General features: G+C 37.5%; 1 protein-coding gene across 2 annotated transcripts; it reads right to left on the bottom strand.

The window, feature by feature from the left end:
* Nucleotides 1-6,862: 6,862 nt before the first annotated feature.
* LOC117324655 (calmodulin-A-like) lies at nt 6,863-16,172 on the bottom strand. Of its 2 annotated transcripts, none has more exons than XM_033880588.1 (5): nt 15,995-16,172; nt 10,486-10,516; nt 9,254-9,397; nt 8,758-9,000; nt 6,863-7,721 (listed from the first exon to the last, which is right to left on the bottom strand). In XM_033880588.1, the coding sequence occupies exons 1-5, from the start codon at nt 15,995-15,997 to the stop codon at nt 7,693-7,695; spliced, it is 450 nt and encodes a 149-aa protein (XP_033736479.1). In that variant the 5' UTR covers nt 15,998-16,172; the 3' UTR covers nt 6,863-7,692. The 2 variants fall into 2 exon arrangements, with proteins under 2 accessions (XP_033736479.1, XP_033736478.1); XM_033880587.1 differs by lacking the exon at nt 15,995-16,172 and adding an exon at nt 11,016-11,339.
* Between the last annotated feature and the right edge of the window lie 305 nt (nt 16,173-16,477).

Raw genomic sequence — 16,477 nt, 5'->3', positions numbered from 1 at the left:
GCGTCAGATTGACTCAAGCTTGGCCACAAGCTTCAGAACCGTACATAGATCAAGTGACCCAATATTTGAGAATATCGAATTACAAATTCATTGACCATCTGTAGGAACTACGAGACTCGTAAATAATTAAGGAGGTATGGTGTCAATACTAACGTGCCTCCACACCTGTGCTAGCGATATCGACAAGGCTCCACCCAGGTGCTGGTGTTATATCATACGGCTTGTCACTCCCGGTATCCATTTCACTAACGGATCGATACCTGGCTAGTTTTAACAGAACGAATTGTTTCGCTTGTTTGATTTGTAAATTTATCAGCAATATCAAACACGAGAGTGCTTAGCTCTCACCTCTGTAAAAGACTTCGTGCTCCTCGGATGATTCCCATATATGTACAGCACCAATACATTATATACTTGAAGTACCTCAGATAGTGTATATATACCTCAGACAGTGTATAAAGACCTCAGACAGTGTATATAGACCTCAGACAGTGTATATAGACCTCAGACAGTGTATGTAGACATCAGATAGTGTATGTAGACCTCAGATAGTGTATATAGACCTCAGATAGTGTATATAGACCTCAGATAGTGTATATAGACCTCAGATAGTGTATATAGACCTCAGACAGTGTATATAGACCCCAGATAGTGTATATAGACCTCAGATAGTGTATAAAGACCTCAGATAGTGTATACAGACCTCACATAGTGTATAAAGACCTCAGACAGTGTATATAGACCTCACATAGTGTATATAGACCTCACATAGTGTATATAGACCTCAGACAGTGTATATAGATCTCAGACAGTGTATATAGACCTCAGACAGTGTATATAGACCTCAGACAGTGTATATAGACCTCAGACAGTGTATATAGACCTCAGATAGTGTATATAGACATCAGATAGTGTATATAGACATCAGATAGTGTATATAGACATCAGATAGTGTATATAGACCTCAGACAGTGTATATAGACCTCAGACAGTGTATATAGACCTCAGACAGTGTATATAGACCTCAGATAGTGTATATAGACCTCAGACAGTGTATATAGACCTCAGACAGTGTATATATACCTCATAGTGTGTATAGACCTCAGACAGTGTATATAGACCTCAGACAGTGTATATAGACCTCATAGTGTGTATAGACCTCAGACAGTGTATATAGACCTCACATAGTGTATATAGACCTCAGACAGTGTATATAGACCTCAGACAGTGTATATAGACCTCAGATAGTGTATATAGACCTCAGACAGTGTATATAGACCTCAGACAGTGTATTTAGACCTCACATAGTGTGTATAGACCTCACATAGTGTGTATAGACCTCACATAGTGTGTATAGACCTCAGACAGTGTATATAAACCTCAGACAGTGTATATAGACCTCAGACAGTGTATATAGTCCTCAGACAGTGTATATAGACCTCAGACAGTGTATATAGATATCAGATAGTGTATATAGACCTCAGACAGTGTATATAGACCTCAGACAGTGTATAGAGACCTCAGACAGTGTATATAGACATCAGACAGTGTATATAGACCTCAGACAGTGTATATATACCTCATAGTGTGTATATATACCTCAGACAGTGTATATAGACCTCAGACAGTGTATATAGATATCAGACAGTGTATATAGACATCAGATAGTGTATATAGACCTCAGACAGTGTATATAGACCTCAGACAGTGTATATAAACATCAGACAGTGTATATAGACCTCAGACAGTGTATATAGACCTCAGACAGTGTATATAGACATCAGATAGTGTATATAGACCTCAGATAGTGTATATAGACCTCAGACAGTGTATATAGACATCACACAGTGTATATAGACATCAAACAGTGTATAGAGACCTCAGACAGTGTATATAGACATCAGATAGTGTATGTAGACATCAGATAGTGTATATAGACCTCAGACAGTGTATATAGACCTCATAGTGTGTATATAGACCTCAGACAGTGTATATAGACATCAGACAGTGTATATTGATCTCATAGTGTGTATATAGACATCAGACAGTGTATATAGATCTCAGACAGTGTATACATACCTTAGACAGTGTATATATACATCAGACAGTGTATATAGACATCAGATAGTGTATATAGACCTCAGACAGTGTATATAGACCTCATAGTGTGTATAGACCTCAGACAGTGTATATAGACCTCAGACAGTGTATATAGACCTCAGACAGTGTATATAGACCTCAAACAGTGTATATAGACCCCATAGTGTGTATAGACCTCAGACAGTGTATATAGACCTCACATAGTGTATATAGACCTCAGACAGTGTATATAGACCTCAGACAGTGTATTTAGACCTCACATAGTGTGTATAGACCTCACATAGTGTGTATAGACCTCAGACAGTGTATATAGACCTCAGACAGTGTATATAGACCTCAGACAGTGTATATAGTCCTCAGACAGTGTATATAGACCTCAGACAGTGTATATAGACCTCAGACAGTGTATATAGACCTCAGACAGTGTATATAGACCTCAGATAGGGTATATAGACCTCAGATAGTGTATATAGACATCAGATAGGGTATATAGACCTCAGACTGTATATATAGACCTCAGACAGTGTATATAGACCTCAGACAGTGTATATAGACCTCAGACAGTATATATAGATCTCAGACAGTGTATATAGACCTCAGATAGTGTATATAGACCTCAGATAGTGTATATATACCTCAGACAGTGTATATAGACCTCAGACAGTGTATATAGATATCAGATAGTGTATATAGACCTCAGACAGTGTATATAGACCTCAGACAGTGTATAGAGACCTCAGACAGTGTATATAGACATCAGACAGTGTATATAGACATCAGACAGTGTATATAGACCTCATAGTGTGTATATATACCTCAGACAGTGTATATAGACCTCAGACAGTGTATATAGATATCAGATAGTGTATATAGACCTCAGACAGTGTATATAGACCTCAGACAGTGTATATAAACATCAGACAGTGTATATAGACCTCAGACAGTGTATATAGACCTCAGACAGTGTATATAGACATCAGATAGTGTATATAGACCTCAGATAGTGTATATAGACCTCAGACAGTGTATATAGACATCACACAGTGTATATAGACATCAAACAGTGTATAGAGACCTCAGACAGTGTATATAGACATCAGATAGTGTATGTAGACATCAGATAGTGTATATAGACCTCAGACAGTGTATATAGACCTCATAGTGTGTATATAGACCTCAGACAGTGTATATAGACATCAGACAGTGTATATAGATCTCATAGTGTGTATATAGACCTCAGACAGTGTATATAGACCTCAGATAGTGTATATAGACCTCAGACAGTGTATATAGACCTCAGATAGTGTATATAGACCTCAGACAGTGTATATAGACCTCAGACAGTGTATATAGACCTCAGACAGTGTATATAGACCTCAGATAGTGTATATAGACCTCAGATAGTGTATATAGGACCTCAGACTAGTGTATATAGACCTCAGACAGTGTATATATACCTCAGACAGTGTATATAGACCTCAGACAGTGTATATAGACCTCAGACAGTGTATATAGACCTCAGATAGTGTATGTAGATAGCAGATAGTGTATAGACCTCAGACAGTGTATATAGACCTCAGATAGTGTATATAGACCTCAGACAGTGTATATAGACCTCAGATAGTGTATATAGACCTCAGATAGTGTATATAGACCTCAGATAGTGTATATAGAGCTCAGACAGTGTATATAGACCTCAAGACAGTGTATATAGACCTCAACAGTGTATATAGACATCAGTACAGTGTATATAGACGCATACGTAGACCTCAGATAGTGTATATAGACCTCAGACAGTGTATATAGACTTCAGACAGTGTATATAGACCTCAGACAGTGTATATAGACCTCAGACAGTGTATGTAGACATCAGATAGTGTATATAGATATCACACAGTGTATATAGACCTCATACAGTGTATATAGACCTCAGATAGTGTATATAGACCTCAGACAGTGTATATAGACCTCAGATAGTGTATATAGACCTCAGATAGTGTATATAGACCTCAGACAGTGTATATAGACTTCAGACAGTGTATATAGACCTCAGACAGTGTATATAGACCTCAGACAGTGTATGTAGACATCAGATAGTGTATATAGATATCACACAGTGTATATAGACCTCATACAGTGTATATAGACCTCAGACAGTGTATATAGACCTCAGATAGTGTATATAGACATCAGACAGTGTATATAGACCTCAGACAGTGTATATAGACCTCATACAGTGTATATAGACCTCAGACAGTGTATATATACCTCAGACAGTGTATATAGACTTTAGACAGTGTATATAGACTTCAGACAGTGTATATAGACCTCAGACAGTGTATATAGACCTCAGATAGTGTATATAGACATCAGACAGTGTATATAGACCTCAGACAGTGTATATAGACCTCAGACAGTGTATATAGACATCAGACAGCGTATATAGACCTCAGACAGTGTATATAGACCTCAGACAGTGTATATAGACTTCAGACAGTGTACATAGACCTCAGACAGTGTATATAGACCTGAGATAGTGTAAATATATCTCAGACAGTGTAAACAGCCCTCCAACAGTTATAAGGCCCCCATACAGTGTTTAGCCCTCAGACATCTAGTCCCGGGATATTTTCTGCATATCGCACACAGGATATATGCCCACAATATACACGTCAGCTCTAGAACATAGCTCCATTACCAAGTAACCGATAAACCCTTTCTCGCCAACCAATTACAATGTAAATGGAAGGTCCTATCTCAGATTGGAATTCATTTGATACAATGTAGTTTGAAGTCAGTCCAAAATAAATCTAACCTATTTGTGGCTTTTTTCTTGGTGCGTATCATTTGCTTTGTATTTTTGTTTGTTTTAAGATTGACATGTAACGATATTTCAATTGAAATAAATCGAGGAGTTGAAAACGGACTATTTCATTATGTAACATTCGATATATTTGTCAAGTATGAACCTTTGGTGAGGTCATTATGCAATAGCACCAACCTGCTAGAATAAAACAAATAACCGAGGGCCAAGTCTGATGTCGGTATATATAGCGTCATATCTTGATAACGGAAAATCTATATTGGAACATTGTGACGTCACCATGGTTATGGCGTTATAAAGGCATTAATAACATAGGCCTAGTGTTTTCTAAAAAAATTGATAAAAAATAAAAATAAAAATATTGAGTTAATATTTCAAAATGTTAACTCCAACGTGACCATTTTTTAGCCAATGAGAACTAACCTAATATCATTGAATAATGTGTATCCTCGTGAAGTTCTTACTTTGTCCCAGCGATAGATTGTACATGTATGTTTAGCCTTGAAATTATCAACACTCAGTAAATGTATTTGGCAGGCGTATCTTTTACATAGATGGTATTCCTACTATCCAAAAATGCAGACCTGTTTTGCAACAGTGATTTTACAACAATGACGTTTTTCACAGGGATTGAATTATGTGTCTCTCTGCCCGTCAGCTTCAAAATTATCTCCCGTTTTCCTGACCGCAATGCTTTCTGGGACATTACCTGAAGTCATAACACACGCAGCCTGTCCGGACACCTCATTAACTTGTTATATCATGGTTCTTCGTGGACTATTTCAGATAAAGGGTGAGATTTAACGAACTATACCAATACGTCTTCACATGATCAAAGTGAAATAATCCCTGTTCCTGCGTGTAAAACATCCATGGATAACGTAAATTGGAGTATTTATTTGCAAATTTGTCTTTGACCTCCATCAAATAAGAAATTGATAATTGCTCTAGTTTAAATTTATCATGCTTTTGCCGTTATTTGTACATTTCTGTAACCTTTTGACCTCTTTTGATTGGTCAAAGAACAAGTATTCCTCCCTCAAATACAAATCCAATATTTGTTAGTCTTTTATCATATATAGTAATTAACTCTACCCGGAATCACAGGGACTTGGTTCACATCCCCAATCCACAGTCCATAAATAGATGTATGCATTATATATATGGACCCTGGGTTAGGAATTCGTACCGAATCCCTGTGTCATTCTCTTCCAGTACAAATAGTAAAATTAAAGAATTCCGTAATGTTCTCACTGTGATTCGTCGATACGAGTAAATAGACCGACTATAGAACTCATAATTTCGTAATTAAGGCTTGTTTTAAGATATTGTTATAAAGTGTGTCGTTAATGGCATCGGTACTTATTGATTACCCGTAAACTCTTATCATCCAAGCAAGAAAACCGGACGAGTATTTCCTGCGACGCCAATTTCTGGCCCGGCGCCTGTGACATTCCTCCGGATAATTGCACTCTAAGCTACCGTATAGTATGTGCCTTGCATGTGTTTGTCTCTTTCCATTTGTTTGAAGGAGTCTGATTGATAATAGCTTTGGCTCATATTTGGTTTTTGTTGTACAACTTTGACTAATAATGGTTTATTTTTTATGTGTTATTAACAAAACCCCCAACTCAGTTGTTAAATATTTTAAAACACTCGCGGTTCCATTTTCCGTCTTGTAGTAGCTGCAAAAATCGATCGATACCCCATACTACAGATCGTACAAAGATTGACAAGAGCTCACTTTAAACTTTAATTTCATGGAAACTATCAACAACATTTTAGTTTGAACTATGCCCATTCAAAAATCATTGGGCAAATTCGATCTGCATTTAGACTAATAGCTAATGCATTTAACAGTTGGAAATGGCGTTCGGAATGGGCACGCTACTTAACGAAATGTTGCAGAAACATGCATTAAAAAAAACGAACACCGGGGACAATAGGACGCAGAGCCCTTTATTATGCAGATTCTAAAATTGTGACTTTAAGTCATTTTCAATACAATTTCAAAAGCTAATGCATTTCTAAAGAGATGAGAATTTCTTCTTTTAACTAAATATGATAGAGTTTACGAATTATCACGTGCCCCAAACTTTCCTTTGCAGCACTCACTATGGTTGCTTATGATATTGATAACTTGATATTTTTTTCTAACTATTTGTATAAACTTTTAATAACAATGAAGAAAAAATCGTGAGCTTTTTATCAGGATTGGGACGCCATTCTATGTCCTTGGTGTGCGTGTGATAAAGTTTCCGGTCCAATCTTCCACGTGTTAAACCTAACCAAGTTTCCATTTGCTCACTTCCGGTTGCAAAGAAGTGTTCCCAACATCCGGTCAGTGAACTCGCTCAATATATCCAGATGTACAATACTTATACGGTGTCCAGTTTCCGGACATCACATGTTTGAATAACGCCGTCAACTTCCGGTTAAATACGACACTGTGTTACACACTATATTGTAATGCAAACAAACCGGATATGCTATATATCATGTCCAGATTCCACATAAATAAACGAATCCTAGGTATGAAAGACACTATGCCCAACTTCCGGATAAATGAATGAAGCAAATTCCGGACATATTATATTCCATATCCAGTGTTTCCGGTTGTAGTACAAACGATATTCATGTCTTTCTGAAAGTATGGGTCTCGTCCCAAACAAACACCCTCAAGGACGGAACGAAAAAATCAACGTAATCCTACTTCCAACAAGGATTAGAAAAACTGGTGAAAACGGATATAGATAGCAGAGTCACGTCTACTTTGTTGCCATCATATTGACGAATTCTGTAATGAATGTAAACAAACACATATGTATAATCAACTTATATAAAAACTCACGAAAACCTATGGATACTATTTAGATAATATAAAGTTTTATAAAAATCATATATATATATTGATTGATAGCGCCCTCTAGCTTCATTTTCTAATATCTTAGCTTAATAAGGTATCGTGTGTTCATATACAGTATACACTCATAATGAGTATATTCTCTATAATTCAGAAATTTAAAAGATATCTCATTTTATATCAATCTAAATTTTAAAGCAAATAGTTAACATTTAGAATAGAAAGAACGCGTACGGAAGATGAATAAAAATCCATGCTCCGGAAATATCGGTTTCTAAATAAATCATGAATAATTGTTTTTCTTCTTTATCGAAGAAATCACTGCTTTTGTACTTAAACATGTGAATAATAGAAGCTTCCAGAATGCGAGTTTTCGGATTACCGTGTCCTATAATAAATTTCAAAACCCGGATTATAGATTAAGATAGTCCAATGACAACTACTTCAAAACAGATCATCGCGTTAAAGAATAAAAGCACTTCAGTATAAGGCAGGTCTTTGAAAAGCTAGTTTTCCGGATAAACTAGTATTTGAATATCGAGTTTTACGAACTACTGAATTACAGAACAAAGAAAGATAAACTTGAAACCGAATACCAACTATTTCGGATAAACAGTTTAAATACTGAAAAGTGTACCGGATTATCGGATTTCACTTATTTTTTGGATTATCGTGTGCTAGAATAAAAAGCTTTCCGGGTAAACCGGGCTGAAAATATTGAGATTTCCGTTACACCGGATCTCAATAGATACTTCATCAACCGGATTAACGAATTCCCAGAATTACTATCTTCCGGATTAAAGTGAGTGAGAATAACGTACGGTTACAGTGTACTTTCTGTGTAAAAACGAATTTAAAGTGAATCAGTTTCAAAGTCACATTATAAAGAGCATTCCGGATTATCGAGTTACACATATTAACGATTTTCAAATCGATTTTGAAATGGCTGAGATGATTTGTTCAAGCTTACCTTCATAATTTACTTGTCCGTCGCCGTCTGTATCAGCTTCTCGAATCATTTCATCTACTTCTTCATCTGTTAATTTTTCTCCTAAATTTGTCATCACATGTCTAAGTTCGGCTGCACTTATAAATCCATTTCCGTCTTTGTCGAAAACTTTGAATGCTTCCCGTAATTCCTCTTCAGAGTCATTATCTTTCATTTTCTTTGCCATCATCGTGAGGAACTCTGGGAAATCGATGGTTCCGTTTCCTGCGAGAACAAGACCGGAGAGAATTGTAAACGGAAGTTACCATCACATGAAATATTGGATTAGCACCTTTCTATGGAAATGAATAATCCAGTGTATTAAAGTAACCATGATCCAGAGTTTTGTACTGTGACTCTTGAGAATACAAAATGTTTCTTTAACATGGTATTTAGTCCAATGTGTATCGAGATATTGGTCCTGTACCCGTAAACTGTTAGCATTTTCAAAATACAAAATTCCCTAGGGAGACCTTACCATCAGCGTCAACCTCGTTGATCATGTCCTGTAACTCAGCTTCCGTCGGGTTCTGACCTAGTGACCTCATCACTGTCCCCAACTCTTTGGTTGTTATGGTACCGTCGCCATCTTTGTCGAACAGACTGAACGCCTCTTTGAATTCTGCGAAAGAGCACAAGCGACCGTCAAAAAATATATATGGTATGATTTCTAGAATGCTAAGAGATATATTTTCTTATCTCAAATAGAAGATGAATCTTCTTGTGATAGTGCTTCTGCATATGATATAGAAATCATAGAAATAATGATTTGAAAATCTCAAACACTATGATTTCTATACAACGTCTTAGCCGTTCACTTTCAGAACTAATCTAGTGTTAATATTCAATATGGAAATGTGTCCCCGAAATATTTGTATTTATATCGCCAAAATCTGCCTATAATGACAGTGTAACGAGGTATATCTGTACATACGAGAGAGAGAGATTAGAATATTATCAATGCTCCTTCTGCTCAACTGGACAAGAACTATTTTGTACTGATCCTGTGTACTTTTAAATGTATTTTAATTCTTTGTGGAAATATTTTTCGTTTTCAATGCTTAACAATGCGATTAAACATTTTATGATTTTTAGACCTTCATACACAAACCAAAATACAAGTTTAAATATTATTTACAGTGTCGGTTAAATACAAGATCTTACACAATAGGACAGGTTCTTAAGATCTTATACCGTTGTGTATTGTTGTAGGCATTGACACCATACTTAACAAGTCCATTCAAATCGTGAGGCTTTACTAGTGAGAATGAATAACGTTCTTGTCGTTAAAGAAACTGCACGCAGTCACGCTCCAGACGACACTACCAAACGATTATTCTGGACACGAGCATACATATATGTCCAAATATCTATATAGTATATACAATGTACATATACATGTACCTCTCTGAACTGCCGTATTGTCGACGTATATAACAGCGCAAGTCGTAAAAGATCGATACCAATATTTTTTTATAATAAAAAGTTTCGACATGAGGATGTTTCTCGATAAAAGCAATAAAAAAATATAATTAGCTTTTATCTAAAATTTGAATAAAAAAAATCAATAAAAATAATAACTTCAAAAAAAAATACATTGAAATTTGAATCTATAATGATAATGTATTTGATTTTTTAACAGTATGAAATGAAATGTTATTCAAAGGTGAAGATATTATAAGGCACGATGTCAATGAATCTAGTCCTTACCGGCGATCTGTTCTTCTGAGAGCTGTTCAGCCTACAAAATAAACACACAGAAACAGTTAGATTTCAGTACGTACATGTAAGTAAATTTCGTCGTTTTTAGTGTCGCTAAATTCCTTCATAATTACACAACAAATGACATGTAACCACTGGCAAGTTGTAGTCACTGGCTAAACAAATAATTTAACCTTCGCAACAACACTAGCAAATGTGTTCCCTGAAGCAAAGTTTTCAGATAAAGCGATTAGAATGTTTTTCACATGGTCGAGGTCAATTCATTGAACATTAAAATATCTCTAACAAACGTGCAAGAAATTGCATTAAAAGAAAACACGATTTTAACTTTTGTCGTGAATTTAGACATATATTAAAATACCTAGATATAGTATTAAATCAAATTAGATATTCTTATATGATTACATGGTTTATATTTCACGTGAAATATAAACAGCAGCAAATCGTTTTCGTGATATAGAAAAGGTAAAAAAAAAAAATAGAAATAAAAGTTGGTAAATTAAACAATCGAAAGTTACCTGGATATTGTGGTTTGACATTTGTCTATAAGTCCGAAACCCGTATACGAAAACAAGAAATATGACTCCTTAATCAGACCACACACTGAATAATAACTCTCCTAGTGAATATTTACTGGAATATATACCGAGTGACTATGTCGCTCTAAAATAAAATTCCGCATTGAATCCGTGCCGTGTGTTTGTGTCGTGTGCGGTGTTAGACGCGCGTAGTACTACACAGTTGTGGCGGGAACATATTGATCCAGCTTCCGCAACACTCCGTATACCCCTAGAATGCGGCAATGTTCAAATCTGGCAATGCCTGTGATCAGGACTGTATGCACTATGATGCTAGTCGTTGCCGATTGACCATCAACAGAGTACCTATAGACCACGTGGTGATAATCAATAATACTATATAAATATGTTTATGTATGTAGTATATATGTGTGTATTTCATGAGCATGCAATGCAACACACTGACCTCCTGCTCCATATAATCCCAAGTATATCTAACATAAATATTGCGACTGAAGCAATAAAAAACGACTATCAATCCCACGACAGTTTGGCAACATGTAGCACGTGGCCTGACGAATTATATATACTATATACCACTTGATTTAAGCAATATAGACTAAATACCACGTGGTCTGAGAAATGACAAAGACTTAAGACCACGAGGTCTGACTAATAACATACATGTATAATGAAGACCACGTGGTCTGACCAATGATATGGACTAAAGACCACGTGATTTGACAAATGACAAAGACTAAAGACCACGAGGTCTGACCAATAACACAGACTAAAGACCACGAGGTCTGATCAATAACACAGACAAAAGACCACATGGTCTGACCAATGACATGGACTAAAGACCATGTGATTTGACAAATGACAAAGACTTAAGACCAGGTGGTCTGACCAATAACACAGACTAAAGACCACGAGGTCTGACCAATAACACAGACAAAAGACCACATGGTCTGACCAATAACACAGACTAAAGACCACGTGGTCTGACCAATAACACAGACAAAAGACCACGAGGTCTGACCAATAACACATAAAAAAGACCACATGGTCTGACCAATGACATGGACTAAAGACCATGTGATTTGACAAATGACAAAGACTTAAAACCAGGTGGTCTGACCAATAACATTAACTTAAGACTACGTGGTCTGACAAATGACAAAGACTTAAGACTACGCGGTCTGACCAATAAGATAGACTCAAGACCACGTTATCTGACAAATGACAAAGACTTAACACCAGGTGGTCTGACCAATAACATTAACTTAAGACCACGTGGTCTGACCAGTGACACAGACTAAAGACCACGTGATCTGACCAAGCACATAGACAAAAGACAACTTGGTCTGACAAATGACAAACTAAAGACCACGTGATCTGACCAATGACATAGACTAACAACCACGTGGTCTGACCAATAACACGGACTAAAGACAACGAGGTCTGACCAATAACACATAAAAAAGACCACATGGTCTGACCAATGACATGGACTAAAGACCATGTGATTTGACAAATGACAAAGACTTAAGACCAGGTGGTCTGACCAATAACACAGACTAAAGACCACGTGGTCTGACAAATGACAAAGACTTAAGACCACGCGGTCTGACCAATAAGATAGACTCAAGACCACGTTATCTGACAAATGACAAAGACTTAAGACCAGGTGGTCTGACCAATAACATTAACTTAAGACTACGTGGTCTGACCAGTGACACAGACTAAAGACCACGTGGTCTGACCAATAACACGGACTAAAGACCACGTGGTCTGAACAATAACAGACTAAAGACTACGTGATCTGACAAATGACAAAGACTTGAGACCACGTGGTCTGACCAAGGACATAGACTAAAGACCACGTGGTCTGACGAATGACATAGACTAAAGATCACTTGATATGATCAATGACAAATACTTTAGACCAGGTGGTCTGACCAATAAAAGACTAAAGACCACGTGATCTGACCAATGACATAGACTAACAACCACGTGGTCTGACCAATAACACGGACTAAAGACAACGAGGTCTGACCAATAACACATAAAAAAGACCACATGGTCTGACCAATGACATGGACTAAAGACCATGTGATTTGACAAATGACAAAGACTTAAGACCAGGTGGTCTGACCAATAACACAGACTAAAGACCACGTGGTCTGACAAATGACAAAGACTTAAGACCACGCGGTCTGACCAATAAGATAGACTCAAGACCACGTTATCTGACAAATGACAAAGACTTAAGACCAGGTGGTCTGACCAATAACATTAACTTAAGACTACGTGGTCTGACCAGTGACACAGACTAAAGACCACGTGGTCTGACCAATAACACGGACTAAAGACCACGTGGTCTGAACAATAACAGACTAAAGACTACGTGATCTGACAAATGACAAAGACTTGAGACCACGTGGTCTGACCAAGGACATAGACTAAAGACCACGTGGTCTGACGAATGACATAGACTAAAGATCACTTGATATGATCAATGACAAATACTTTAGACCAGGTGGTCTGACCAATAAAAGACTAAAGACCACGTGGTCGGAACAATAACATAGACAAAAGTTAACTTGGTCTGACCAATGACATAGATTAAAGACCACGTGGATTGACCAAAAATTAAACAACTTGGTCTGTCCCACCACTCACTGATTAAAGACCGCGAGGCCTGAACAATAATACTGAATACATAAGATCTGTTCTATACCACACTGACTATAGACCACGTGGTTTGTTATATACCATACTGAATATAGACCATGTGGTCTGTTATATACCACACTGACTATAGACCACGTGGTCTGTTATGTACCACACTGACTATATACCACATGGTATGTTATATACCACACTGACTATATACCACATGGTATGTTATATACCACACTGACTATAGACCACGTGGTCTGTTATGTACCACACTGACTATATACCACATGGTCTGTTATATACCACACTGACTATAGACCACGTGGTCTGTTATATACCACACTGACTATAGACCACGTGGTCTGTTATATACCACACTGACTATAGACCACGTGGTCTGTTATGTACCACACTGACTATATACCACATGGTCTGTTATATACCACACTGACTATAGACCACGTGGTTTGTTATATACCATACTGAATATAGACCATGTGGTCTGTTATATACCACACTGACTATAGACCACGTGGTCTGTTATGTACCACACTGACTATATACCACATGGTATGTTATATACCACACTGACTATATACCACATGGTATGTTATATACCACACTGACTATAGACCACGTGGTCTGTTATGTACCACACTGACTATATACCACATGGTCTGTTATATACCACACTGACTATAGACCACGTGGTCTGTTATATACCACACTGACTATAGACCACGTGGTCTGTTATATACCACACTGACTATAGACCACGTGGTCTGTTATGTACCACACTGACTATATACCACATGGTCTGTTATATACCACACTGACTATATACCACGTGGTCTGTTATATACCACACTGACTATAGACCACGTGGTCTGTTATATACCACACTGACTATAGACCACGTGGTCTGTTATGTACCACACTGACTATATACCACATGGTCTGTTATATACCACACTGACTATATACCATGTGGTCTGTTATATACCACACTGACTATAGACCAAGTGGCCTGTTATATACCACACTGACTAAAGATTGTTTGTTTGTTTTTGTTTAACGTTCTATTAACAGCCAGGGTCATTTAAGGACGTGCCAGGTTTTGGAGGTGGAGGAAAGCCGGAGTACCCGGAGAATAACCACCGGCCTACGGTCAGTAACTGGCAACTGCCCCACGTAGGTTTCGAACTCGCAACCCAGTGGTGGAGGGCTAGTGATAAAGTGTCGGTACACCTTTACCACTCGACCACCGCGGCCCCTAAAGACTATGTGACCTGCCTAATAATATTGATTATATATCACGTGGTCTGAACACTAGAGCCGCGCTATCTAACCGATTACATTCAAATACAGAAAATAGTATCGGACCGAAGAATGATTAACAGATTAGTATAATCTTTTCACTGGTTTCCAAATACACTACTGGCGATTTGGCTTAATCACACATAACTTGAAAGGATGAATGAAAAGATAGGAAAACGCGAGCGTGCGATTCGAGCTCCAGCGCGAGACGAAGTTTGTTTTATTTTTCCGATATGTATCCACAGTTACTATAGACTGTTGTATATTTTCTCCCTAGTGTCCGTTCGATAAAAAGAAGATAAACATTTAACATATACATGTGTGTGGTATATATATAAGTAATAAATCCACTAGCTAGCGATGGTAACGAGCAGAACAGCCCGCTACAACACGTGCTTTGTACACTAGTATGCTGGCATTTAGCTGACAAACTGACCAGTGCTAATAAATGAGCGATATACACGTATATAACAACCGAAGGCCAGGTATGTTGTTGGTCAGTCAAGCCGACGCCTGTCAACACTTATCGTTCCGCTACGGAATTTACAACACATATAGGTATGTTTCACATAAAACATGTTCAGAATGGCGAAATATCAAACTACATTTATGTTCAGACAGCTTTATCATGAACTCAGATAAAATCAAAAGTGTAATCGAGTGGACATTATGACACCTGTTGAGGTCACAGGGACCTGGTAATAAGTTACAGTATTTTGACTTATCTTAGTGAGTGTTTAACACATTTATAGACGTTTTAGGAGTTACATTAACATTCTATAAAAATGTCACCCCTCGATTCGTTGTTCATTATATTGAGATACTAAGACATTCATTTAACTGAGTGTCATTTTAAACCCTAAAACGTCTTTAAAAATGTGTTATATATACAAGATAGGTCCAAATAAAACTAAACTGTAACAAATTACCATGGCCCTGTGGCTCAGGTAAAAAAAAATCTACCTATACACACTCACCATTTTCACGATAGACGACAAAGGTGCGTTCGACAGGTAGGCTTGTTCTCTTCTTACTGCCAACACAAGAGCTGTTCACCTATCTACAAGCTTTGGTCACTGCCCATGTCCAACGTAATAGGCTATGAGCTAATCCGTAACTTGCCTGAACGTGCTCGGTGTCCGAATAACACTGTATTTCCCGGCCGACCGCCGCGTGAGCAGACACCCGTGCGATACGGGGATAATCCAACAGTATGTTTTTATGAAGTTTTCTATTCCCTGTCTGTTTTCCAAGACGACTGTGATTTCGTAGCTTTGTATTGATTACGTGGAAAGCTGTTTCCACCAAGCCAGTCGAAAGGCGTCTACACTCGGCTCAGCAAATGCCAAAGTTAATCACATTGTTCTACCAATAACACACCCCTCGGCCTTGTTAGTAGTAAGACTATCGGAGACTCTCAAGCCAAATTTCATTTTGGTGAATTCCCCAATGGGCCAGGA

The sequence above is a fragment of the Pecten maximus genome, chromosome 3 (assembly GCF_902652985.1).
Source record: "Pecten maximus chromosome 3, xPecMax1.1, whole genome shotgun sequence".
Classification (NCBI taxonomy): domain Eukaryota; kingdom Metazoa; phylum Mollusca; class Bivalvia; order Pectinida; family Pectinidae; genus Pecten; species Pecten maximus.
This window is presented reverse-complemented; position numbering and strand designations above follow the sequence as displayed.